The sequence below is a fragment of the Ciona intestinalis genome, chromosome 14, assembly GCF_000224145.3.
Source record: "Ciona intestinalis chromosome 14, KH, whole genome shotgun sequence".
NCBI classification, from domain to species: domain Eukaryota; kingdom Metazoa; phylum Chordata; class Ascidiacea; order Phlebobranchia; family Cionidae; genus Ciona; species Ciona intestinalis.
Genome location: NC_020179.2, coordinates 1,415,424 through 1,443,317, shown reverse-complemented (window position 1 = coordinate 1,443,317; position 27,894 = coordinate 1,415,424). Strand labels below are relative to the sequence as shown.

Below are 27,894 nucleotides of genomic sequence, written 5' to 3'. Positions count from 1 at the left end.
GCGGCATATTTAAGATTTGTTTTGTTTTGATAATTCTAGTATGTCTGTAACATTTCGTCGAAAAAGCGGCATGACATCAAAAAACGCACGAGTCGCTGTCGTCTTTGTAAATTAGTTCAGTTATTGCTAAACGTTTATATCGTATGTTTATAATAGTGGTGTAAGTAACTCGTATTGTTATATTTCGACAGGGTTTTAGTAGTATTTCAAACCAGTAATAAAATGGCAAGAGGTCGCAGAGGTCGTCCGCGTGGAACTGGTCGAGGTAGATCACCATCAAAAGGTATTACCATTAATATTGATATAATGATTGTAATTTAAAGTGTTTTATTGCATTTGCTAAAACAAAATTCTTGCTTAGTTGTTATAGTTTTGGCCTGTAGACCAGAGGTTAGGGGTTCGAGACTTGATGCCACAGTGATTTATTGTTTGTTTTTTAAATTGTTAGCTATTAAAAAAGGGAAAATGGTCTACAAAATTACACATGTCGAAACTTATAGGCTGCCACGAGGTGTATGAAACAGAACACCTGTGTTTAATGACTGGCACTGTTACATAACTTTTTACATAACATAAATTTAAAATAACTGCACTTTTAGATGCACTGGCAGTTAAATCGGTGGACCTTTTGAAGTCTGACAACACTGTACAGCATTACACTTCTGATTATGAAGGCAGTGAACTTGTGGTACGCAGAGGCCAACCTTTTAAATTGCTCATAACGCTGTCAAGGGCATTAAAGAAAGAAGAAGAAGTAGAATTTGAATTACGCATGGGTAAAAACAAAGTAGTCTAACTTGTTTATGAAAATTTTGGTTAACATTAGTACGGCGCCGTGGCATAGTGGTAAGCGCGCCTGCCTGTAACCTGCTGGCGGTAATGGATTCGAGGTTCGACGCTGCTATCATTGTTGGCACTTAACGGCAATTGCTTCAACCCAGTGATCGCTAATGGGTTATCCAACTTTTCAGCCATACATTAAAAAAAAGAAAAAAAAAAGAATAAATAATTACCCACAAACAGGCATGCAAAAAATAAAAATCCGGCCGATACCGGTTTGCATTTATATTTTTCCGGCAGTTCCTGACGCGTGTGTTCTGACGTTAAATTTTGCCTCTCTATCTAGCCCCGCGTTCGTGTGCCGCTTTCACCATGTAGGAGGCTTTTGGATATAAGCCAACCATTTCTCCCGCGGTCCTTATCGTATGTAAGAATTTAATTAAAAACGTGTCAATCATGTCTCGTCTTTTCCCGATCAAAGTCTGATTGCCGCGACGATTTCTACGTGTAACGCACTCGTAACTGTCACAGGACTAAACATTTAGCCGTAAAATTAAAGTTTTGCTACTGAGCTTTTCTAATAAATACGGCATAGTGTCATTTATACTACGCGCGACAAACTGTCAACATTGAAATTAATAACAGACGCTAGTTTAAGCCAGGAATACTCTGCTAGGATTTCTTTTTTTTGGTTTAATAAAACTATAAAACTAATCGGCGATTACCAACTACAGTTTAAAAAAACTCACATGTTTCTACCTGTAACGAATTTTCTTTGTAATAATAATTACCGGGAATTTAATAGTGCTTTAAGATTGTCTGTGTTTTATATCCTGTAACACGAGTTGAAATATTTGTTCGTATTGTTACGTATTACAGTAGTCACAATCCCTATTACGGCCCAATCATATACCGCAAGTGCATTTCGACATAGCTAGTAATGTTACGTCACAATTGCCATTGTCTCCGCATAAATGCCGGATTTAGGATAATATAAAGCTGTTTGTTACGTCAGAACTGCACGAATAGGTAACTTACGCATACGTTAACACGAAACAAAATGTTACGCAGCAGGTGAAGTAAATAAATTCCGGATTCCCACGCCGGCAGTTTTTAAAAAATCCGCCCGATGCCGGCGGCATTGAAATTCGGCACTTTTTACACCACTGGCCACAAAGTAACATACATGGTAACTCGTAAACTGGCAAGAGGTGTTAAACCCGTGTGATAAGACTGTCATTTTTCGGCCACATGAGGATAAAGTAAAGTAAGTTAATTACATTCATTGCTAAAATACAGTTACATTTATAGTCATCAAACATAGGGAACTTCATTTATTAGTGTGCGGTCGAATGTAGTATATTATTTGGGGTATGTTTGTTTATATTGACATTTAACACAGAAGGCCTAGGGTGTAGCAACCACGCCTATTTTCTTCCAACTAAATATAAAAATGTCCTTAACTGTGAGTGTGTTTTAACAACTGTTGTTTTTTTGCTATATCTTGTCTTTTCGTTTAAAATATTTTAAATTTTGCTACTGTAAATGACAAATGAGGTTATTATTATTATTTGGGTAAAGCTATTTTATGCTGAAAACTTGGGTGCTAAACTGTATGTCGTTACACTCTTTTAAAAGTTGGGGTAACATACCCCCAAAGCACCCCTAATGTTCCGCCTATCCTATGCCATACAACTTTATAAAGTAATATTTTTACAGGTGGTAGACCAATGGTGGCTCATGGATCTCTTATTCCTCTGAAAGTTATTGATCCAAAGCCAGATGAAGATGTTGTTGGATTTAAATTACTGGCAAACGCAGGTACATTTAAGACTTTATAAAAAGTTAGAAATAACAAATACAAAATACTTTGTTAAAAAAAAAAAATTGTTTTCTAGAAAATGCTGATGCATCCTAAAACAGCAAAAGTCTATTAAAAATGTTTAATTTTTAAATGCTGAAAAATTACTTTTTAGGTAAAATACCTACTTTTTAAAAGGGGAATCTTGTTTTTAAAAAAATTGTGATGTACAGTAAGGAGCAAAAAAATTATATTAAATTACTTTTTAGGTGATATACTGACTGTGGAAATTTATACTTCTGCTGAGAATACTGGTGTTGGTAAATGGCTGTTAGCTTTAAGAGCAATGGAAGGAAGAAAGAAACTGCCACGAATGACAGTGACGGACGACATTATTATTGTTTTTAATCCTTGGTCCAAATGTGAGTATAGTAATAAACTATTCATATTATTGCCCTATGGCTACTATAATGCCTTTTTTTTTCATTTTTTAACCTTATTCTAGAAATTTCCAGTTTTAAGCAATAAACATATATATATATATATATATTTTATTAAAAATGTTAGTTATTTTTCTGGTAACATTTGTGACCTGTGTAATTTTTGCAGCATAGTATTTCTGATGTCAGTGCGGTCATTGGGTACATAAAGTTTACATGGTTACTTATGAGTAAAATTTATGTGTTGTTTTTTTAACCTTTTACTGACTAGTGTACATCTTGCTTATTTATCTGTAAATATTTCCATTTATAGCAAGTTTGTATTTCAAAACACAAATTTTCAAAATATTTTAAAACATTTTTAATGGGTTACCTTAACCAAAGAAACATAAGAAGTTTTATGCAGTGTCCGGCACTGTGGCAAAGTGGTTAGCGCGCCTGCCTCTAACCCAGAGCTAATAGGTTCAAGGCTCATCGCTACTACCATTGTGTGCGTATGTATCCTTGGGAAAGACACTTAACCCCCTAATCACCCATAAAGTAACATACATGGTAACTCGTAAGCTGGAATGAGGTGTATGAAACAGATCACCTGTGTTATAACGACTGTCGTTTTCCAGCCACGCGAGGATAAAGCAAGTTACATTCATTCATTTATGCATAAAATGTTCATGTATATATCTATTTTTAACTATGGTTGATTGGTTGTATTCAGTTGACCCTGTGTATATGGAAAACGAGGCATGGAGAGACGAATATGTTCTTAATGAAGAAGGATTACAGTTCTATGGTACCAGCAGAAGGCATGGTAAAATGGAATGGGTTTTTGGACAGGTATTTCAATTTACTACCACAAAAAGTACAAAATAATAAGTTGTTTTGATACTCCAATATCTACGTCAAGATATGGTCAAATAAACTGGGTTTTTGGGCCAATTTTTTACCAAAGTTTGAGAGCAAAATAAAAGTTGTTTTTGAACTTTTATTTTAATACTTTGTGTCGAGTTTTTGTTTTTTTGCTAATTCCCTTATTATTGTTACTTTAATTTATTTGATATCAGTTTTAAAAGAGCTGCAAACTTTTTGTTTATATTGGTATGTATAGTACTGTCACTGTGGGTTAAGATGGGATACCTTTAGCACATAATATCCAAATATCTTGATTGTGTTTTAAACAATTAACAACGGTGTATGGGAGTCCTAAGGATACAGTTTTATATTTCTTTGAATGTTCTTTGTTTACTACCAAATGGGACGAGAAATAGAATGAATATGCGTCCCATCTTTCCCCACCCTACTAATCAAGGTAAAACATATAGTAGGGTGGGGAAAGATGAGATTCCTTTTAATTCTATTTACTCGTCCCATTTTTTAGTAAACAAAAAACATTCAAAGAATTATAAAACTTACAACTCCCATAGACCATTGTTAATTGTTTAAAACACAATCTGGATATTCAGATACTGTGTGCTAAAGGTGTCTCATTTCCCCCACAGTACCATATATTATATATAAATTTAATAATATATAAATTGCATTTAAGATTTTCATGGCATATGTATGCGTAAGCTGTACATAGAGAATTGTGTATATTTTATTCAGTTTGAAGCTCACTGTATGAAGGCAGCAATGAAGCTTCTGCTCATGGGTTCACTAAGATACAAAGACCACAAGGAGCCTGTTATGGTGGCCAGACACATGTCAGCGCTTGTGAACAGCAATGTAAGTAACTCCTAGGCCTTGATTTTAAGGAAAATATTCAAACTCTGGCCTAAATTGCAGGTTTCTGGCATGCATAGCTATAGGGCTAACCAAGTAGCGCAGCCAGATAAAAACAAAAGGTTTTTTAAAAACAGATTTTTTATTGTATTTTTTTCATATTTTTTTTATTTATTTTTAAATTGAGAGGTTGCAACTCCTGAACCCCCTGGCTGTGCCACTGGCCTCCCCCTTACAGGTTCAAGGCTTAACCATGCTCATGTTTGTGTATGTGTCTTTGAGCAAGACATTTACAGTCAATTGCTCCAACCCAGTGGTCACTAATGGGTTATCTGAATACAAGTTATCAGCCATACATAAAAAACAATCACCCACAAAGATACGTACATGCATATGAAATAACTCCTCAGAGTTGAACGACTCTTGTTCCATTTGAGTAAAAGACTGACGATGCCATTTAAGCGAAATATATATCTCTAATACCACCATTGGTTGGACTTGATTTTTGTTTGTTGGTTTTCGTGGCACCAAAGCCTTACATGCATATTGCATATGATGATGTAAGATACCTAATACCTATCCCATACAGCCTATACCTACTGTAATTGGCTAAATGCTTCTACACATACAGTTTAATGAGTTAATTTCAATTCATTTTTGTTATAGGATGATAATGGTGTTCTGGTTGGAAACTGGTCAGGTGATTATTCAGGCGGTAGAAGCCCATCTTTTTGGCATGGTAGTACTGCCATATTAAAACAGTTTGTTAAAACTGGGAAGCCTGTGAACTATGGACAATGCTGGGTGTTTTCTGGCGTTCTTACATCAGGTAATTTGGGCTAAGTCATTTTAATGCAGTTTTCCCCATTCTACGGGTCGTGTTTTTACACACTCTTTTTTTTCTATTAAAAGTTTACTTGATAATAATTAAACATAAATGGCACTTTGTCTGCTAGGGGTAGCGACCACGCTTATTTTCTTCCAATTGAATGTAAATATGTTTTTAACTGTAAGCGTGTTTTAACAACTGTTGTTTTGTCAATATATCCTGTCTTTTGTTTAAAATATTTCTAAATCTTCGCTACCCCAATTAAAGAAACAAATATGAAATAAATGATATTATTATATGTTATTACTAATTGACCTTAGGCATTTATATATATATATATATATATATATTATATATATACTCTATGTACTGATTGTAATATAATGTTCATGTAAACTGTATAGTATATGTATTTACAGACTTTGCCTATTTGGTCTGTTATGGAACATAATTACCCTGTAATTAATTTTTTCGGTTCCAAACAAATTTGTTGTAAAACCTCCACTTAGTATAAATGGGCCATTGAAACTATTTTACTTTGGCATTTTTATGCATTTTACAAAAATGCTTATATTTATAATATATATATACTGCAAATTTTGTCCAAAAATTTTCTGGAATGTGTGTATTTTCCAGTTCTACGTTGTCTTGGTATCCCAACACGCAGTCTGACCACGTTCGACTCTGCGCATGACACTGGTGGTAACTTAACCATTGACAAGCATTATAATGAAACAGGAAAACCGCTCGAGAATGATGACTCTATTTGGTAAGACTGGTTCAAAATTATATTTTCAAATGGGTGGATTTTGATTTTTAGGTTTGAAACTTGTGTTTTTAAAGAAAAAAGCCTGTAGTTAAAGCCTAGAGGGTCCCAGGTTCAAATCTCGGGGTAGTTAATGTTCACTTTTGGTTTACCAGTTTGCTTGGTTTTTAGATTTATCAATTTAATCAGCCATACATGAAAAAGAAAAGGCCCCCAAAAATAAGTACCCACAAAGTAACTTACATGGTAACTCGTAAGCTGGCACAAGGTGTATGAAGCAGAATACCCGTGCTATAACAACTGTTGTTTTCTGGCCACTGGAAGATAATGCAAGTTACATTTATTTATTCATTTATTGATTCATTTTATAGTAAATGAAACCATAAAATTTCAAAAACCTTACTTTTTGCTGAAGGAATTTTCATGTTTGGAACGATGTATGGATGGCAAGGCCTATGCTGCCTGAGGGTAATGGTGGTTGGCAAGCATTAGATGCAACTCCACAAGAAACAAGTGATGGAAAATTCCAATGTGGGCCTATGCCCGTCAGTGCCATTAAAGAGGTATAAATAACTAATTTTTTTTTTCCCCAAAAAACTTTAAAACATGATTGAATCTCAAAATGTACAGTCCGAAGCGTTTTAACTAAATTATAAAATGTGATACAGTTAATTTCTTCTATTTAAACATTTTACTTAAAGAATTCTTCTACCTTGTCAGTTTTGTCACTTTGTCAGTATTCCACTTTATGATACTGAGTGTGTCTTGGACTTAAACATCATAAAGGGTAGCTAAAAAATGCAGGCATGAGTTGTACACAGCTACTACAATTGGATAAACATGTTATATAACCTAGAAATCACCCTTTAGCAAAGCAAAATAGTAAGACCATCAAAATATATAGAAAAAATTTAAAAACTATAGCATAGCATAGTTTTATTTATGTATTTCTTTGAAAATGCGAAGATTATGTTATTTAAAAAACGAAGAGAAGGAGTCAACAGCAAAACAACAGTTGTTAATACACGCTGGATACAAGGTGTCAGATTTTGGAAACAATTCAAATTGTCTTTTGCTTTATATTTGTACCAGTATACCATACTGTCAAAACTCATTGTTTATTCAGGGTGATATCAACTTTGACTATGATGGGCCATTCATATATGCTGAAGTAAATGCAGTGGAAAAACACTGGAGAAAATTGAAGAAACCACAAGGTAAGCCCAATCCCGGAGCAATATGAAATAGTTTTGTCCCCATTTTAGAATTGTATCTTATGTATTAAAATAGCTGTAAACCAAATTACTGTATACAGTTATACAGCCTAAACATTTTGATCAATATTTTTGTCACCATTTTAAAATTGTCTGCCATAGACTAAAAAAAATGGCTGTAAACCAAAGCACTGTATACAGTTATACAGCCTAAAAATATTATCAATTTTTTGTCACTTTTTTTGAATTGTCAACCATGTATTGAAAAACCTGTAAATATGCCTAAAAATATTGGCCATTTTTTAGTTGTGGATGGAAAAATGATAGAGTATAGTGAAATTGGGGCAAACACAACTAAAGTTGGAAAGCTGATTCTTACCAAAGCTGTAAATTCTTGGGCTGAAGAAGACATCACTCACTCGTATAAGTACCCAGAAGGTAGGTAATATCTAAATAAATGAATGTTATTTATTTTTCCTTGTGTGGTCGTGCATCACAATTGGTATACCTTGTGTTCTGTTTCATAAACTTCTGGAAGACGTTGCCAGTTGGTGAATATTTTGTGAGATCTTTTAATGTGTTGCTGATAGTTTAAACAAATAATAAAGGGCCATTGGGTTAGAGCAATTGGTGTTAGGCGTCTTGCCCAATGATACATGCCCACAGTGGTAGCAGTGTTAAACCTTTGATCTGAATTCATTGTTAGCACACATGCTTGGAACCTGGAGGCAGTGGCGCAGTCAGGGGGGGTTTCGGGGGTCGTGACCTCCCCCTTTTAAACCAAAAAAAAAATCTTTTGAAAAATTTTTGGATTCAAAATCGCGCCTCTTTATTTTTCTGGCTGCGCCACTGCCTAAGGGGTATGGTTTTCAAGGCTTGTTGCTGCTACTAATGTGGCGGTATGTGTTCTTGGGTAAGACACTTAACGGCAATTACTCCAACCCAGTGGTAACTAATGGGTTGTTCAAATTATTAGCCACACATAAAAATCCCCAAAAAATAATTACCTACAAAGAATCATACATGGTAACTTGTAAGCTGGTATGAGGTGCATTAACACCCGTGTTGTAACGACTGTTGTTTTCCGGCCACGCAAGGCTAAAGCAAGTTACATTCATTCATTCGTTATTGTAAACATGTAGGTACTAAGGAAGAAGCATTGTCGTTCAAGAATGCTCGCAAACACGTCAAGTTTACATACGTTCCAAAGAAAGAAGTGAAAAATCTGGTCCTGTTTAAACCAGACGTTCCTGCTTCTGTTACTTTTGGAAAGGATATAACATTTCCTATTAAGGTGATAACTGATAACCCTTTGGTTTAAAAGTTAAAATCATATTTTATAATAAAAAAAAAATTGTACATATAGTGGGGTGGGAGAAGATAAGACACCTTTTCATTCGATTTTTTCTCATCCCATTTGGTAGAAAGCAAAAAACATTAAAGAATTATAAAAGGGTATCCTCACGACTTCCATAAACCATTGGGTAATTGTTTAAAACACGATCAGGATTTTGAATAATATGTGCCAAAGGTGTCCCGTCTTCCTCCACCCTATTATAAGTAGAATTTTAAAATTTGGTCTGATGGTAAGTTTTAATAAAAGCAGCTTCTGAAAAAAAAATGTGTAAAATATAACTTTTTTTATATATTTTTTAAGTATTCACAAAGAAAAAAGCATTTATTGTAAATTTGTAACAAATCAGAAAAACATTTTTTTTTAGTAGTTTAGAAACTAGAAACTGTCAAAGTTTTTTTCCGTTTTTTAAAACTTTGTTGATACCTTTAAAATTCAAACTATGCATTTTTATCTCTGCACAAATTTTGATTTTTGGTTACACTTTTATGATTTTTTTTTCAGTGATTTTGTAATGATTTTTAAATGCAGGTGGAAAATGTATCAAAATCCAGCCAGAATGTATTTATTAGTGTTGTGGCCAAATCTGTACAATACAATGGTAGGATAATAATGTGTAGCATTTTGTTAAAGTGGTAAACTTGGGTAAAACACGAATTAAAAGAACTTAAATTGGTTATTCTCTAGTTTAACTATATTTATTGAGCACGGGGTTAATTAAAACTATGCTAACTAGTTTTAAACGTGCTCACGCATTAGATCTTTGATCTCTTGTTACATAGACATTACGCTCACCCAAAATTATGGAACAGGGGTGACATCAGATTTTCACATTAATACAGTTTTACCCTGCTATGAGGCGTGTATACAAACAAGCAGAGCCAAAGTGTATTGCATTTTTCATATTATTTAATAAGGTCCTTTATGTTTGACAATTACGTTACTAGTTTTTTTATTATCACCCCAGACTTTACCAACGAGACAACCATGTACTTTAAAGTGCTATGTTCTAAGTCTTAAGCATGCTTCAACAACCTGCACTATTTTTTTGCATTTATAGCTTATGTAAGTTAAAACAAGACAATTTTTTAAACATTTTTTCCGATTTTTTTTTTCGATTTTTTCAAGACAAAATTTTTACCTTTCTTTTCTGGAATTTTTTATTGAAAATTAATAAACCACTTTTTAGGCTCAATTGTGAAAGAGATTTTGGATGTTGATTTATCTGACGACATTGCTGCTGGAAAAACTCACACTTTCAATGTTTCTCTACCGTTCAATACATACAAAGATAGCACTCGGGGTGAAAATGACGTCAAATTCTTCATGCTGGGAGGAGTGACTGGAAACGAGGATCAAGTATTTTCGGAACAAGATTTAGTCGACCTTGAGAAACCAGATATAACTGTAAAGGTGAGAATATATTTCCTAAAACACGGGCGCCGTGTCAAAATGGTTAGCACGTCTGCTTTTGACCCAGAAGTTATAAGTTCAAGGGTCATCGCTGCTTCATTGTGGGCGTATGTGTCTGTGGTCGTATGTAAGTCCCCCTAAAAAATAATCACCCACAAAGTAACATATGTGGTAACTCGTAAGCTGGCATGAGGCGTATAAAACAGAACACCTGTGTTATAGTGGCTGTTGTTTTCCGGCCATGTGAGAACGCAGCTGCATTCATTAATTTATTCAGTCTAAACCAGTTTAAACCATTGACTTGAAATTGATTGTTGTAAATATTTTGGACACCAATTTGGAAACTGTACTTAAACCTAGCATTTTTATTATTAGTAATTTTTATTAAAGTATTGGGCTAGCTTTTGCCTAAATAGCATGGCATGCTTTACCCATAAAGAAAATTCCTCACCCATACAGAATAAAATTCATATAAAAATTATCACTCATAAAGTAACAATACATGGTAACTCGTAAGCTGGCACAAAGTGTATGAAACATAACACCTGTGTTAAACAAAACACCTGTGTTATAACGACTGTCGTTTTCTGGTCACGCGAGGATAATGCAAGTTACATTCATTCAATAATTCAGTCTAAACCAGTTTAAACCTCCCAGGTTCCGGCTTCTGCCCAAGTGGGCAAACAGATTAATGTCAAAGCATCATTCACTAACCCTCTGTCTATCTCCCTTACTGGGTGTATGTTCACCTTTGAAGGAGCTGGTATCAGAGATGAGACAATTGTGGAGGTTTCTGATGTAAGTGTTAACAAATTTTGAGTTTTTTTGGTATGTAGTACTGTAGGGTAAGATGACACCTTTCGCACATAATATCCAAATATTCTGAATTGTGTTTTTACCAATTAACAACGGTCTATGGGAGTCGTGAATATACGTATACGTTTTTTTGTCAGCCTTACAGAAAAAAACAATCATCCACAAAGTTACATATGCCATAACTTGTAAGCTGGTACGAGGTGTACGAAACAGAACACCTGTGTTCAAAGACTATCGTTTTTTAATCACTTAAGGATAAAAGTTACATTCATTCATTCAATCATATAGGTCAAACCAAAGGCAGTTTCTTCAGTTGATGTGAAAATAACACCAAGGGTAGTGGGAACAAGAAAAGTAATTGTTGGTTTCTCGTCAAAGCAGCTCGAGGGCTTGCGTGGCAATGCCGAGCTAAAAGTTGCTTAGGTGAGAAAGGAAAATGGTATCCACACAGAACTGTATTTTCATACAGCATTTTAAATAAACAAATTTTTTTTTAGTTTTAAATTTTTTTAAAAGCACGTTTTATGCAATATTTCATTCAGTTTTACTGATGTGTTTATTGAGATTCCGTTAAACAATCATGCTAGTTTTAAAGTTTTTACTGCTTTTTTTGTCTTCAAGTGCGGTTACTAGCTAAAAAGCTATGCACTCAAAATCGTCCAGGGCCCGTTTTTGCAGTGGGCATAAAAAAGTTTTTTTCGTAGCATTTTTTTCACTAGAACAGTGTATATTTTTAACTTGTATAGTTGTCTTAGAAGTAGTAACCTGTATTGGGGATGTAGAAAACCATAATCAGGCATTGGTATGTGATTTCTTTATATTCAGTAATAAACGCATTGTACAGCAGCCGGAATTTTGTTTTGTGTATCCAAATGAATTGTGAAAAATGACAAGAAAAAAGGATAATTTTTTTTTTATCAAAACGAATTGTGAAAAAATGACAACAAAAAATATTTTTAAAATTAAAATGTTTTTTGAAAATGAAAATGTTGAAAAACGATACTAAGGTATCAAAAAATACACAAAATTTTTTTAATACCCTAAATGTCACAAAATGAATTATAGAAAAATTAACAAAAAAAGATTTTGAAATTGCATTATGTTTTTTAACCAAGCATTGGAAAATGTATCAAGAAATTTACACATGGCAAATGGTGATTACAATACAATAAATACTAAGATCATGGGATTAAAGATGATCTAACACAGCACTTGGAAGGAGGTACATCCCAATCATACTGATATCCATAAAAGTTCACAATTTCAGTGGTACACAGATTACCAGTGGCCATTAAACTTGAATATTTTGCTTGCATGTCCCCAATGCTTTGCTTATGGCTCACTGTAAATGAATTCTTGCAGCCTCTGGTTTTATATTCTGTGTCGAACCTGGTATCGTGAATTCTTTTTACTTTTAACGGTGCAACCCATGCACCAAGGGTGACGTCTTCGCTCACATATTTCTCAAAAATCCGCCAGTTTTTCGCAATATACGAAACAATTGCTGAAGATAAAATATAACCACCGCCTCTAGCGTAAGGCAGGTAATAATCGCATAACTGCCAGTTTAGTTCTTTCCAAGGCCCAGTTTTCTTTACATGTGCCCTGCCATAAAAGTACCCCCAATATAAAAACTGTTGAAGGTATTTTTCTTTGTCATTTTTCAAGTCTTGCACAATTTTATCAACTCTAACAAAAGTGTCATCATCAGCTTTAAACAAAAAGCGGAAATCGACGTTGTCACTTGCCCATTCTAGCATCAAACCCAGCTTTTCTGTCAATTTATCATAACTATCTTCAAATTGCTCCAGCAACATAAGGTCACTGTGTCTCTGGTTTTCAATTTCCAAATCATTTTTAACATTTATTGGAAGGTTTTTGGTTCCAATAACAAAAAAGTGTTTACTGTCATCTTTATTTTCAAAATTTAACCACGTTTCTCTGATTGCGTTTCTTCTGTCGTCATTTTTTGGTCCGGTCATGATAAAAATGAGCAAAAACGTCTTTAATTTACTCTCTGTTTTACCATCTATGTTACTTTTTGTAACATTTGTTTCATTGTTTGGTAGCATAACAGTTACGCAACATATAAATAACAGAACAGCAGTGACCAGTTTAAAAACCCTTGTGTTCAAGACAGCTTTGAGTCTTCTTTTACAGAGCATTTTGTTGTCATCTTAATTTCATATTTAATCAATTTACTATTTTCCTATAAGGTTTCCAGTATTGTCACAAAGTTATAAAAAAATTAAAAAAGCCAAGACACATAAAAATATATAAAGTATAGGCTACAGAATTTACAAAAAGATATAAAAAAGATAAAAAACAAGCCACATAAAATATGTTCAAACAGTTTTTAATTTCATACAGACAAAATATTTCTTACAATCAAGTGCATGGTTCAGTTTATGCAGAAAAAAATTCAATTTTTTTACAGTGAGTTTTGTATGACAGTTCTTAAAGTACAGGGAAACTACAAATCTGCATAAAGTTTCCAAGTTTCAGATATTTTAGCCAACGTCAGATCATTTCCAGAGTTCGTTAAAACATCAAAAAGAGCCTTTTTTTCTTTGCATGTTATAATTTTATGTTCAAGGCAAGATATTAGTGTAATGCAAATTCTCTTAAAGCAAGAAATGTCCCAATTACTGTAGAACAACTGGTCCCAAAAAAATAGCGTTACTCTCATACTGGTGCAACCTACAAAAAGATAAAGTAGCCAGTTTCGGATTACTATGATCGGATGTAAAGTTGGCTTAATTTGGCCCTTAGCTCTTTGTAGGTAGGCATCCCCAAAAGCAGTTTTAACTTCAGAATCTTTAAGCCCTAATCCCATGGCCCAGAAATGGGTTTTGAGTTTTCCACCCAAAAAATCAGCACTGGTGACAATTTTCCAAACAGAAGTCACAATTTTTTCCAGCACTGCTGGCTGTGGGGTGCATTCCCTTAATATGTCCAACCACATTGCTATTTCAATGTCATGCTCTTTAGGTGAGTTTTCCTTGCTTAGAACAACTTGCAGAGGCAAGCACCATAGAACATAGTAGTATTCAAACTTTTGCACAGCTGTATAGAAAATATTTAAAACTCTCAATGTTTGTTGCTGTAAAGCCAAATCTTCAGAGAAAATTTCCAAACCTTTTATACTTGTAAAAGACTCTACAATTGAAGAACTTATAAGGTACGAAACCGGGGATTTTGTCGCGTCTTTTATTTTGAGCTGAATTAGACCTTGTTTTACAGATTGAGCAAACTGTTTTCTTATTTCCAGTTGCGATATTTCAACAGATGAATTTGAGTTAGACCGACTGCCCCTTGAAGACCGCTTTTTCCTCTTAATTAACAGCAACCTATAAATGTATCTTCGCAATGATACAGACATAGGCTTATCTTTAATGGCTTGAACAACTGCATTTAGTTTACTGCTATCTGCTTGTAAAATCTGCACCATTTGCTGTCCAAGGAGCTCAGAATCCTGGCTGGTTTTAAGCAGAATTGGATATAAAGTTTGATTTGTTACATCTTTCGAAACAAGTTTGTATGTATTGTGTATGCTCATATTTTTCACTATTGCAATACATTCGTCAAAGCAGTCAGGTCGGTCATCTAAATTTGTAGCAAATGAGCAGTTCGCGTCTTTTCCAGCTTTTACCATTAAATCTTTTAAACAAACTTGTATTTTTTCCTCGGAAATTGGGCTTTTTTCCCGTGGCGACCAGTTCGTTTCCCTGTAAAGTTTATGTTCCCTTAAAAATTCTTCACCCACAAATTTTTCAACAATTATCAATTGTTCACGAGTGAAACCTTCTAAACGAACTCGCTCTGCAAATCTGGCAGCTAACAGAGTACGGACTTTATACCAAGGGCTCCCTGGTACAGCTAATTCCTTAACAATCGAACCCAACCATTCAGACATTACAATTAAGGTGATAATTTGAATTTTTTGAATAACCTATATTTAAGCTGCAATAATTAAAATGTTGATTTACTAATCATAAAAAACCTTTAATTTATTTTATTCCACCATATTATAAAAATTGTGTTTTCATAAGTTTAAATTTGCATAACCATGCTAATTAATACCAGACTATATGAAAAACCAACAAATTCAACCACTGTCTGAAAGTTTATGGCCTTTTGAAAAACTTTTCAATTGATTTTGTTTTATCCTACTATATTACAACAAATGTGTTTTCAAAGGTAAATATATGCATATTCCTGCTTATTAATACCAGACAAAATAAAATACAAACAAATTCAAACACTGCTATCTATTGAACAGAACATGTAACAAAATCTGAAAATGCATGGCTGTTTTCAAGTATTATATTTGTTTAAAATCCATTTTGCGTTCTCGACAGAGCGCGTAATTATTTCTTGTATTCTCTCTGGGTCAGTTTCATCGTTATGGCTTTTATATTCTTGCCGAATAAAATGTTTGTAATGGTTTTGAGGTCCTCTAGGCAACTTGTTACAGCATTGTATCAGATACTTATACAGTTGCAAGGGAGTTTTTATATTTTCACCCATAGATATATAACTTAAAACTGTAAACATCAAAAAATACATATCATTAATACAGTAAATAAAAAGTTCTTATAATTTGACTGTAAATTTGAACGTTCTTAAAAAGAAAAACAATAGGCCATAATCTCTTGGTTGTTTTGACTTCATATAATAAGTTGTAACAAAATGGTTTTAATTTAAGGTATAGGTTTATGATATAGGCACTTTATTGTTGAGTATTGTAATGGGCCTTTTATTTTATAAACTTTATTTGATCATTTCTTTGAGAAATCGCAATCAAAAGTGAATTGATTTATAGAATTTTTTACAAAGATATATAATATCAGAAAATAGTTACGATGTTTTATAAACAATAAAAAGTAAAATGACAGTTTGTGATTATTGCATTGAACAATAGGCTACACAATACAAAAACAATACAACATATAACAGATAAAGAAAAGGCATATTATATAGAATACAACATCAAACTCCAAGCAGTAATAAAATATTCAATGAAAAAGTGTGTGGTTCTATTCTATGTGGGTGAGGTCCCGCAACGTGGCACGCCATGGGTCCTAGGATTTAGGCCAGGATTAGCCCATTAACGAAACACTCATGGTGCCACCGCATGGGTCTCACCAGTTTTTGGAGTCCGCCGCTTTCCCGAAGGTATGCGACAATGGCTTTAATGGTAATGGATGGGAGATTTTCCCTTGACAGCTTGGCCAGTTTGATGTTACATGAGTTATAGGCACCAAACTTTTTTAAATGCAGGGGAGGCAGGATAGCTAGACACGTATCCATGAGAAACAAATTCAACTTATTGATTCTAAAGTTTTTTGATTAGGTATGGAAAATTTCAGGGTAGATTTACTATCCAAGTTTGGCTCTATCATATATCATATAATGTGGTATTGGAGTTCTATACCCTACCCATCGCTTAACACAAACATGGTAACTTTAAACTTACTATTCTCCAAATGTTACAGCAAATTTGGAGGTATTAAAAATGAAGTTTTGTCAAAATGTTAAATGAAGTTTTGTCAAAATGTTAAAAATGCTAATTTGAAATCAGTTTAAAGTTCTATTTGGTATTTTTACTCAACGGTTTAGGCAAGATTTGATATTCACAACACTGCCCCCTGCTGCTTTAAAGGCCCATACTGTTGTGCCAATAAGAACAATATACGAAACAATCACTGATACATAAGCAAGGTTTTGTTGGACATTAAGCAAACTGCAGCAAGAGACTAACATGTGTAAGCAAACGACTGTTATAACTTTATAATATTGCTGCTTATTTAGGGCATCGAACACTATTACGTTCCAAAATGTGTGTAAAAGTATGGTGGAGCTGGTTAAAAACGCGGAAATGAGCATAAAGTTTGAAGAGTGACCATCTATGCCTACACTGCCTGGCCCAATAGACTGAGATAGCACGTTTACTATAGAAAATAACCCGTACATTAGTCCAAAGCCAAATCCTGTAGTGTATGAAAGTTTGTGGTTTGAGATTGATTTTTTTTCATCCTCGGAAAGAGCGTCATCAAGTCCATTTTCTGCATTTTTCATCATCCGAAAAAGTCCATATCTCATACCTTCTTGGAAAATGACGCTAAACACCAAAGAAAATGCGAGTTGTTCTTTCAAGGGGACCACAGCAAGCCATAACAGTGCTGAGAATAGCAGGGCAAGCAGCCAGCAAAATGCACCTACTACCAGCAGAATAATTTTTAACGGATATTTTGCGATGGTTAGAATGAACATCGCCAGTGAAGGTCCAAACGCTATCATTGTGCATCCAAAAAATACCATGAGAGGCATGATGTTTTCTGGTGTGTTTTTTAATAGAAAGAAGCAACAGATATCAACAGATTTCAGTCCAGAAGTGTGACTACGACTATGACTAAATTATCTGTAAATTAGAACTTACATTACTTATAATCTTCTTTTAACTAAATGTAAATATGTTTTTAACTGTAAGCATGTTTTAACAACTGTTGTTTTGTCGCTATATCCTGTCTTTTCGTTACAAATATTTACAAATCGTTGCTATCGTAATCGAAAAGACAAATAAAGTTATTATTATTATATTTATTACCGTATTATTTTAGATTTTTATGGCTGTTACGATGTGATTCGGGTTTGGCGCTTTTCTAAGCCAGTTTAATGGCATTTGTGCGCTCATGTATTGATAAAAATGACCGAGTTTCGTCTTCTGTTAACTACGAACATAACTTAACACTAAAATATTCCCGTATAACTGATAATATGAAATAAAAAGTTTTTCCAGCTGATTAAATAAATCAGTGTTTACTTTTCACGTTTAAGTTTTTTACTTGGCAGCACTAATAATTGTTTCTTTTTCGGGGACACTTGCTTCTTCGCGTAATTGCGTTGATCAGCCGGTGGCCGCGTTTGAAACAGATTGTGGATTATTATGACTACGTACAGGGAGAAGTCAGTAGTGCAAAAACCGTTTATATATATACTGTTGAAAGCTACATGCGAAAACCGAGCAAAACCAGAGTCCGTTTATAAACATGTTTTATAGTAGGATGGGGGAAGATGGGACACTTTTTCGTACTATTTCCTCGTTCCGCATGGTAGTAAACAAAAAACATTCAAAGAAATCCAAAACCGTATCCTCACGACTCTAATAGACCGTTATTATTTGTTTAAAACATGGTCAGGATGTTTGGATATTATGTGCTAAAGGTGTCCCATCTTCCCTCACACCACTATATGTTTTTATCCGGACTCTGGACAAAACGTATTTAGAATCTAAAACAATAACCAATACAAAGCAGAAACAGGCGATATTGCAAATAGCTTTATAGCGAAAAGGTTGTCAAACAACTTAAGTGAAAGATTGTATGTCTTAATATAGTAGGATAGGGAAGATTGGACACCTTTTTATTCTAATTTCCCGTCCAATTTGGTAGTAAACAAAGAACATTTAAAGAATTGTTGGACCGTATGTTCACGACTCCCATTATAGACCACTGTCAACTGTTTAAAACACGTTCAGGGTATTGGGATACTATGTGCAAAAGGTTCCATCTTTTCCCACCTTACTATATGTCATATAGTCAGATTAACGCCTATGTTTTCATATGTGTAATCATATATTATTTAAAAAGTATAAGCTTTATATATATACGCCGACAGATTTTGTTTCATGCCCCAAAACAGTGGTGTAAACTGCATATAGAGTCGCTTAAGTTCAAACTGTCTCTTCAACGTATTCGTTATCGTCCTTGTTAGTAATTGCCATTTCTTCAGTTTTCCCTTTGGTGTAGCCCGCATTATCTTTATAACATGGACACATTGTATCCTTTAGGCAACACATAATGTTACCGTTGAATGCCAGCAGTTTGGAGTCGACAGTTTTTCTCGATTTTAACCCTCCTGTATCATGCATTTAACAATAGTTAATTTTACAGCGATCTTTTACTGAGATCCATATATTAGGGTATCGTAAGATTGGACTTTAGTAAACAAGTGTTTTGCAGAAATATATATTTAGTAGGGTGGGAAATGGAACAGCTTTAGCACATAATATACACGTATTCTGAACGTGTTTTAAACAATTAAAAAGGTCTATGGGAGTCGTGGAGATATAGTTTTATAATTCTTCGAGTGTTCTTTGTTTACTATACTATAAATGGGACGGAAAAATACAGTTAAAAGGTGTCCTATTTTTCCCAACCCTACTGTATAATCGTAGCCACGCGACTCTAAAAGTACGTTGCTGATTGCTTAAAACACGGTTAGGAAATATAGTTTTTAGGTGCTATTACGGTATCCCATATCTTACCCCACAGTACTATAAGAAGATTTAAATAAAACGTTTAGGATATACAATTAAACTTAAATTCTCTGAAAAAAAACTCTGCATTTTTTGGACATACTTACCGGTTAAAAGACTGACAGCCACACCAAGACACCAGGTAATCAAGACTAGAAATGTGCTGTAATGACAATATGATAACGCGTATAAGGAATTAGAAAACCCGGAAGTCGTCAATGGGTCTTGCGTGAAACTTGTTGTTGTAGCATAACTTGATGTGCTTGTATAATTCATTAACAAATTAGAGATCTCAACCTAAAAAAACGAAAATATGATATCGTGAAATGAGATGTACACCGTTAGCACATAATATCCTATATATTCGTAATTGTGTTTTTTTTCTAATTATTATGCCATTATAAAGTCGTTAGAATACGGGTATATTTCTGTATAAATAGTTCCAACTAAATCGGACGTCTAAAAGATTGAAAACAGTCTATCTTACCCCAACCTACTATATTATACAGTAGGGTGGGGAGAGATGAGACACCTTTACCACATAATACCCAAATATTCTGATCGTGTTTTAAACAATAAACAACGGTCTATGAGAGTCGTGAGAATACGGTTTTACAATTCTTTGAATGTTCTTTGTTTACTAGCAAATGAGACAAAAAATAGAATAAAACGATGTCCCATCTTTCCCCACTTTACTATACAGAAATATCATATACACTAAAACACATTAAACATAGTTATTAAAGTTTCTATCGCTCCAAATATATCTACATCGCTTTTACGTTTTCGACCACACGAAAATCAAACAAAACTAATACCGGATTGCAGCCTTCTGTTGTCGATGGTAGTTTTCGCATAAATTCTTCGCTAGGCGGGTAAATAAAGGAACCAACAGCCAGCCAGATACCCATAGATAGTCCGCCTAACAAGCCAACCAGTGCGCCCTGTGTTTAGATATAGGTTACACTGTAGGCCTGTTGCCAATGTTAATTTATAGGTATTCAAATGAATTTTTTTCTCGAGTGGCCAGGCAACGACTGTCGTTTCAACACGGGTGTTTTGTATCATTTTTGAATATTTTGTACTTTCACAACTCACTGGGTACGAGTAATTGCTGTTATATGTGTTTTCCACATATACACCCACAATTGTAGCAGCGTCGCGTTTCGAACCGTGTCCTCTTGTACTCTAAAAGCGAAAACGCGCTCTTTCCACTGTACCAGGGCGACGAAGAAGCAATGACAGTACATTGCTAACATTTATATACATGATAGCGACTGATGTGCTGTTATACCATATACTTTTGGAGTATAGTGTTATACTCTTAAATTATAGTATGTATACCGTCGTGCTTAATGACAACAGTTATTATTTGCAATCAAATCTATTTTAACGTCCAAAATCATCACCAACAAAGTAACATACATGGTAACTCGTAAGCTGGCACAAGGTGTATGAAACAGAACACCTCTGTTATAACGACTGTCGTTTTTCGGCCACGCGAGAATAAAGTAAGCTACATTCAACGTCATGTAAGCTAAATAAACTTACAGTCGAGTTTGCAACTGGTGTTAGCAATCCAAGGCAGAATAGACCAAGCAAAGGTCCGCCAATAATTCCGAACATTTTCAAAGCCATTGTGAGGATCTTGTCGAGTAGAGAAGCTAGGAAAGCGACGCCAAGACCCAGAAGTCCGTACATTACAACTGAAATAAAGTTATATAGTAGAGTGGAGTAAGATGGGACAACTTTAGCACATAATATCCAGATATTCTGATCGTGTTTTAAATAAATAACAACGGTCTACGAGAGTCATGGGGACAGAGTTTCATATTTCTTTGAATGTTCTTTGTTTACTACTAAATGGGACGAGAAAATAGAGTTAAAAAGTGTCCCATCTTCTCCCATCCTACTGTATAATGAATGAATGAATGAAACTTGCCTTAGAAACGACAGCAGTCGTTATAACACGGGTGTTCTGTTCCATACACCTTTTGCCAGCTTACGAGTTACCATGTGTGTTACTTTGCGGGTGAATACTTGGGGGGATTACGGTTAAATAACTTCAAAAAGTTTTTTGGTTTACTATATAGTAGGGTGGGGGAAGATGGGACACCTTTTAAATCTATTTTCTCTTCCAATTTGGTAGTAAACAAACATTTAACGATTAAATATGAAACTTTATCCTCATGACTCCCATAGACCGTTGTTAATTGTTTAAAAATCGATCAGAATATTTGGTTATTATGTGTCAAAGGTGTCCCATCTTCCCCTACCCTACTATACCAAATGGGTCGATCAAAGTGAAAAAAGCATGGACCACCTAACCTCTACCTACTATATATAATATATTTCTGTAGTGAGAACATTACTTATAGTCTACGACTAAATGTACTTACCTAATCCTTTAGAAATCAAGACAGCTTTTGGTCCAGGAATATTTGGTTTTAATGGTTTAATAAGGTCTTCAAACGTACAACAAGCTAGTGCATTGATACCGGTTGAAACGGCACTGTATAAAACAAAAATTGACTTATTTTTTCAATCGTAAAGCTGTCGTTGGCGCACGTGCTTCTAAACCAGAGGTGACGGATTCAAGGCTCGTCGCTGCTACCATTGTGGGCGTATGTGTCCTTAAGAGAACACCCGTGTTATAAGGACTGTCGTTTCCGGCCACGCGAGGGTAAAGCAAGTTACATTTATTAATAAGTGTTATAAGAACGTATAGTTACGTTAATTGATGTTCAACCAAGTCATACACTTAATTCCAAATGTTCGCGCCAACATATATTTGTTATTAGTTACCTGAGAGTTCCACTGTAAGCACTCGCAACAAATAAGCCAGGAATCCCGGGCGCCACGCTTAAAATATCCAATACCAAGTAGGGTAGAAGCTGCGTATGGGTTTATTGTTAGTTAAACTTTAAAGTGTAGGGTTAAAATTTCTCTATGTACAAAAAAAAATTTAAAGGTTTTTTTAATCTTCTTTTTATTATTGTTCAATTTAATAGGAAAAAAGATTGTGTACAGAAGTGCAATCGTTTCTTTACGTCTTTAAAATGGAGATGTTTATTTGTTAAAAACAGGATTAAATATATTATGTGCATACAATATAAAACTTACCCCGAAGTTCAGAATAGTCTACATGTATATACGGCTATAAATGACTATTATATGGGTTGTCTAAATTGTGTAACTTCGTTAACGCATGCGCTACGTTTACCTGGTCTGATTTATCAACTTTACCGTTGGTCAACGGATCACAGTTGTGGTATACTGCATACATCACTAGTCCTGTTATACAAGCAAGGCTAAGAACAGTCAGTAACCCTCCAGCTGTAAGATACAGGGCTCTGTCGAAAAAAGGTATAAGTGACAGATAAATAAAAAAAGAAAAAACACTCTTAAGTTGGAGAAAGGTGTATGAAACAGAACACTCGTGTTATAACGACTGTCGTTGCCTCGTCCAGCAGGAATAAAAAATATAATATTAAGTATTTCGTTTGATAAGGTACATGCATATACAGTAGGGTGGGGTAAGATGGGACACCTTTTAACTTTATTTTCTCGTCGCATTTAGTAGTAAACAGAGAACATTCAAAGAATTATAAAACTATTTCCTCACGACTCCCAAAGGCCGTTGTTAATTGTTTAAAACACGATCAGGATACTTGGATATTATGTGCTAAAGGTGTCCCATCTCCCCCCGCCATACATTGAATTACATTTGCGCATGTTTTAAGTTCTTGCAACTGAGATACCGCTGAACCATTGATTGATTAATGCCATACACCGACAACCACATTAAACTGCCGCCAATAGAAACCGACCAGAATGTGTGTCGAATTCGAGGGTCCAAACTGAACCTGTTAAAATTATAAATATAAATAAATAAAATTAAATTTAAAAAAAATGTTATAAACATTATTATAAAGTTATAACAGAAATGAAAAGTATGTAAATTCCCGGCATAGCATTGCCTAAAGCCCAGAGGTTTGAGACTAACGCTTCTATCATTGTAGACGTGTGTGTTCTTAAGTAAGACACTTTAACGGCGGTTACGCCAATATACGTTTTGAGTTTCCTAAATTGTCAACCATGCATAAAAAGGTAATTACCCACAAAGTTACATACGTGGTAACTCGTAAACGGGCACGATGTGTATGAAACAAAACAACTGAGTTCTAACGACTGATATATTGCCTCACAACGCGGGATATTAACGAATTACCATTTATTAATTAAAATTATAAAAACGAATATTACTTACTGCCAAAAGTCGATTCGACCTCCTTCGTTCGCGATTTGAAATACTTTGTCCAAACCTCCGACGTCCATACTGCCTTTGATTATGATTGAGAGAAATCCTATCCATACTACAATACACTGCGAATAAAACAAAAATCACAAAACGTTTATAAATATTAATAAGCGACTTTAGTGAGGTACAGTACAAGGGTAACAAATACAGGATTGGTTCGGCTAATCGCTAATGTAATATATATATACCTATGGCGTAAAGTTAGGCTACTTTATACCTAAATCTCAGGTCTAATGGCTTCACCCTACGACCTCAGCAGCCATATAGAAAATTCATTCAAAAATATTCTATTTTTTAACCCAAATCTGAATATTGCAATTATCCTTATACGCTAGAGCTGACAAATTGTGTAAAGAAATAAAGTAAGGACTTGGTGCTACCAAAACGTAACATAGAAAAATCAAGTCAGACTGATCGTATACTAAAAGACGACTAAAAGACGATATTATATTTCACCTAAATGGTTTCGACAGTATTTTATTCAAATAGATTCTAATTTAAGTGCAGTCCATACAATACAGTAGGGTGGGTGAAGACGGCACCCTTTAGCACATTATATCCAAATAACCTGACCTTGTTTCTAACAACCAACAGCGGTATAGAGGAGTCGTGAGGGTACGGTTTTATAATTCATTTTAATGTTCTTTGTTTACTACCAAATGAGACTGGAAAATAAAATGAAAAGGTTTCCCATCTTCCCCCACCCTACTATATAACCCCACAATCTAATTATGTTTATGGACATACCATACCTGCACAGAATCATTCCACACGACAGCTTTCATCCCTCCTATGCTGGTATAGAACGTACACACCAACGATGTCGCTACAATTGATATGTATAGGCTAAGACCTGTAACTGTAAACGTACCGGATGTTAAAAAAAAACAACATATATTACTATGGGGTAAGGTAGGACCTAAATCACATTTTTCGAATCCTGTTTTAAACAGTTACCAACGCTCTTTTAAAGTCGCGGGTCTACGGGCATGAATCTAGAAATAATCCTTGTTTACTACCAAATGAGGCGACAAAAAATGAAAACCTGTCCTATCCTACTCCACGGCGTGCCGTCTCACCCCATCAATCCCATCTTACCCCAGGCTCATCATACTATTTAAACGGCCGTAATATGTTATTATTATGATTACGGTTATATAACTCTGTAAATGTTTTTTTTGTTTACTACCATATAGGAGAACAAAAGTAAATAAAACATGTCCCATATTACCCCGATCACGTCCCATAATACCCCAGTCTACTATACCCATAGTATCATCTGCTGGTTTGATTATTTTGTACTTTACCTTTATTTAAAGCAAGCGCCGGCATGTACATGACCATTCCCATGTAGATAATAGTTTGCACAATGAACGTTATAGTTCCAGCTACTCTTACCGTTCTATTGAACCTCATTTCCAGATACTGAAAAAAACACGATAATAATGTATAGTACTGCGGGGTAAGACAGGACACCTTCAGCACATGATATCCAAATATTCTAATCGTGTTTTAAACAATTAACAACGGTCTATGAAAGTTGTGGGGATATGGTTTCAAATAATTCTTTGAATGATCTTTGTTTACTACCGAATGGGACGAGAAAATAGAATGAAAAAGGTTTTCCGTCTTTCCCCACCCTACTATATTTAGTGCGATTTAAATTTGGGCTGTTTGAAAACTATGTACCGAACTTTTACGCCTAAAACGCAAAAAGTGTATTACGCATTCTGCCTACTTACAATCACCACGTATATATGTAACTTAGCGGGTGATTATGTTTTGGTAAATTTTTCATTTTTATATAATGTATAACTGCCTTTTAGGCAACCCATAAAAGGCCCTTATTTCGGAGAATATATTTCTCTGTCCATATATTTACCTCATAGGTGCTAGCTATTCCAATGTTATAAAATACTGGAGTAATTATGGTCGCAGTTACTACAACCACAATTGTGTATGCCAGAGCGAACCACCAGAACATGGTCCCGTACACGTATATTTCTGCTGGTGTACCCAGGACTGTGATAGCCGACATAAAGCTTGCTGTAAGGCTTAATGCTACTGGGTAGCCGCTCAAGGACCTGAAAGGATAACAGGTTAGAAAAAAAAAAAATACATTTTTTTCTTAAACAGTTTGGGGAGTTATATTTTAGAGCAGGGTAAAAATTTAGAGTCAATAGTTCTGTGGGGTAAGATGGGATACCGTTAGCATATATAAAACCATATTTGTTAATCGTGTTTTAACAAATAACAACGCTATTTTGGAGTCGTGAGGATATGGGTTTAGAATTCTATAAATGTTCTTTGTTTACTACTAAATAGAACGAGTAAAGAGAATAAAAACATGTCTCACCTTACCCCATTCTAATATATATACAGTGAAGTGGGGGAAGATGGGACACATTTTTTTTCTATTTTCTCGCTCCATCTGGTAGTAAACAAAGAACATTCAAAGAGTTATAAAACCGCGTCCTTACGACTCCCATAAACCGTTGTTAATTGTTTGAAGAACGATCAGAATATTTGGATATTATGTTGTAAAGGTGTCCCATCTTCCCCTACAGTACTCTATTACTAATATACATTACAAAGTATAGATTCATTCAAAGTATAGGTTCAGATTTCAAAAGTTCTGTGTTGCTATTTTGACAAACAATAGGCCCATATAGCGCCTTGAAAGATATATAAAACGTCTTTATTCCTTTTGTTATCTTTGTTATACGAGTTTGGATTGAAAATTTATGGATAATAAAAAAACCTTATGTTTGCACGTTAGAATATATTATACTTTGAACCTGTCGCGTGGGCTATTTGTCAAAATTATCCAAATGATATCATATAGTAAGGTGGTGTGAGATGTGACACCTTTTCATTATATTTTCACGTCCAATTTGGTAGTACACAATGAAAATTTAATGAATTATAAAACCGTATCCTCACGACTTCCATATAGAACGCTGTTAATTGTTTAAAACACGATCAGGAATCTGGATACTTTGATATTATGTGCTAAAGGTGTCGTCTTCCCCTACCCTACTATACACCCACCTTCCAGCAAGCAAATAGTTTTCTGAAGTTTTCTTTTTTCTGTCTTTGATCGCAAAAAACATGCCAATGCCTGCTGCCACGACAAAAAGCGCGCAAAATACTATGTAATCAGCAACGCTAAAAGTCTTATTTTCGCTCGAAACTGTATCACCCCCAGTAAAGGTGCCTTCCGTCGACATTGTAGTTTTTTTCACTTATTTTAGTTTTTAAAACACTTTACGAACTAACGTTACTAAGAAAAACAATGCATAATACTGTAAAAATAGTTATACAGTAAGGTGGGGAAATATGAGACACCTTTAAATTCCACTTTCTCGTCCTATTTAGTAGTAAACAAAGAATTATAAAACCGCATTGTCACGACTCCTATAGACCGTTGTTTGTCTAAAACACGATCAGGATATTGGAATAATATGAGCTAAAGGTGTCTCGTCTTCTTCCACACTACTATAACAAAAAACACCCAATGCGCTGTTTTACTTAAAACCTGTTACTTCACAAATTCCTTCTAAGTTAAACTATACGAAATTTTTTAAAGTTTTTATTCTTTATAAATTCCAATCTACTGCAACAAACAAAACTGTTTTCGCTGCCTACAGAATTTTGTGCAGTTTTCGTTACGCTAAATTAACTCATGTGTGCCTATAGTTTAACTAGTCTACCTGTAGTGTGGTACAACGTCGGTGTGGTATGGCCGGTCGTCCCCTCTCCTAAACCAAAACAAAATATTTAAAACGCGCGGGCTAGGTCACGTATACAGAGCGCTAGAAAGCCTGTACTATATCACGTAGTCTGACGGGACAATGGCGATTATGACGTCACACGCACCTGTTGGCGAGTGGGGGTTTTTCACTGCTGGTAGAATCACTACAAAAGTAAACAGAATAAGGCATAAATACTTAACTTATATAGGATTGTTGTATATAGTCATATATGAACTGTTAGTTTATAAAAACAGACATACAGGTATTTGAATTTTAACCCACGCCTGCTTTGCGAACTCGTTTAGCCCTGATTGGTTATCTTATCTTTCTAAGCGGGCAGACGGCGGGTCTAGAATTTCAAAACAA

At 34.7% G+C, this 27,894-nt stretch overlaps 4 protein-coding genes across 4 annotated transcripts; 1 reads left to right on the top strand and 3 right to left on the bottom strand.

The window, feature by feature from the left end:
• The first annotated feature begins 155 nt into the window (after positions 1-155).
• Positions 156-11,978, top strand: LOC100183770 (protein-glutamine gamma-glutamyltransferase K). Its single transcript, XM_002119851.4, has 16 exons — positions 156-283; positions 600-776; positions 2,500-2,601; positions 2,851-3,003; positions 3,737-3,855; positions 4,624-4,743; positions 5,407-5,569; positions 6,206-6,338; positions 6,751-6,898; positions 7,462-7,552; positions 7,856-7,987; positions 8,692-8,843; positions 9,435-9,504; positions 10,093-10,316; positions 10,974-11,114; positions 11,421-11,978. The coding sequence occupies exons 1-16, from the start codon at positions 223-225 to the stop codon at positions 11,553-11,555; spliced, it is 2,121 nt and encodes a 706-aa protein (XP_002119887.1). The 5' UTR covers positions 156-222; the 3' UTR covers positions 11,556-11,978.
• Positions 11,979-12,292: 314 nt separating this feature from the next.
• On the bottom strand, positions 12,293-13,372 carry b3galt6 (beta-1,3-galactosyltransferase 6). The gene has a single exon (NM_001078548.1). The coding sequence runs from the start codon at positions 13,295-13,297 to the stop codon at positions 12,314-12,316; it is 984 nt and encodes a 327-aa protein (NP_001072016.1). The 5' UTR covers positions 13,298-13,372; the 3' UTR covers positions 12,293-12,313.
• LOC100179067 lies at positions 13,364-17,633 on the bottom strand. The gene is made up of 2 exons (XM_002120414.5): positions 16,746-17,633; positions 13,364-15,084 (listed from the first exon to the last, which is right to left on the bottom strand). The coding sequence occupies exons 1-2, from the start codon at positions 17,463-17,465 to the stop codon at positions 13,606-13,608; spliced, it is 2,199 nt and encodes a 732-aa protein (XP_002120450.2). The 5' UTR covers positions 17,466-17,633; the 3' UTR covers positions 13,364-13,605.
• Positions 17,634-17,953: 320 nt separating this feature from the next.
• Positions 17,954-27,085, bottom strand: LOC100184519 (sodium-coupled monocarboxylate transporter 1-like). Its single transcript, XM_002120415.5, has 13 exons — positions 26,825-27,085; positions 25,656-25,857; positions 25,081-25,198; positions 24,526-24,632; positions 23,723-23,838; positions 23,178-23,318; positions 22,676-22,805; positions 22,258-22,346; positions 21,852-21,964; positions 21,004-21,158; positions 20,271-20,396; positions 19,560-19,749; positions 17,954-19,052 (listed from the first exon to the last, which is right to left on the bottom strand). The coding sequence occupies exons 1-13, from the start codon at positions 27,001-27,003 to the stop codon at positions 18,868-18,870; spliced, it is 1,851 nt and encodes a 616-aa protein (XP_002120451.1). The 5' UTR covers positions 27,004-27,085; the 3' UTR covers positions 17,954-18,867.
• Positions 27,086-27,894: the final 809 nt, after the last annotated feature.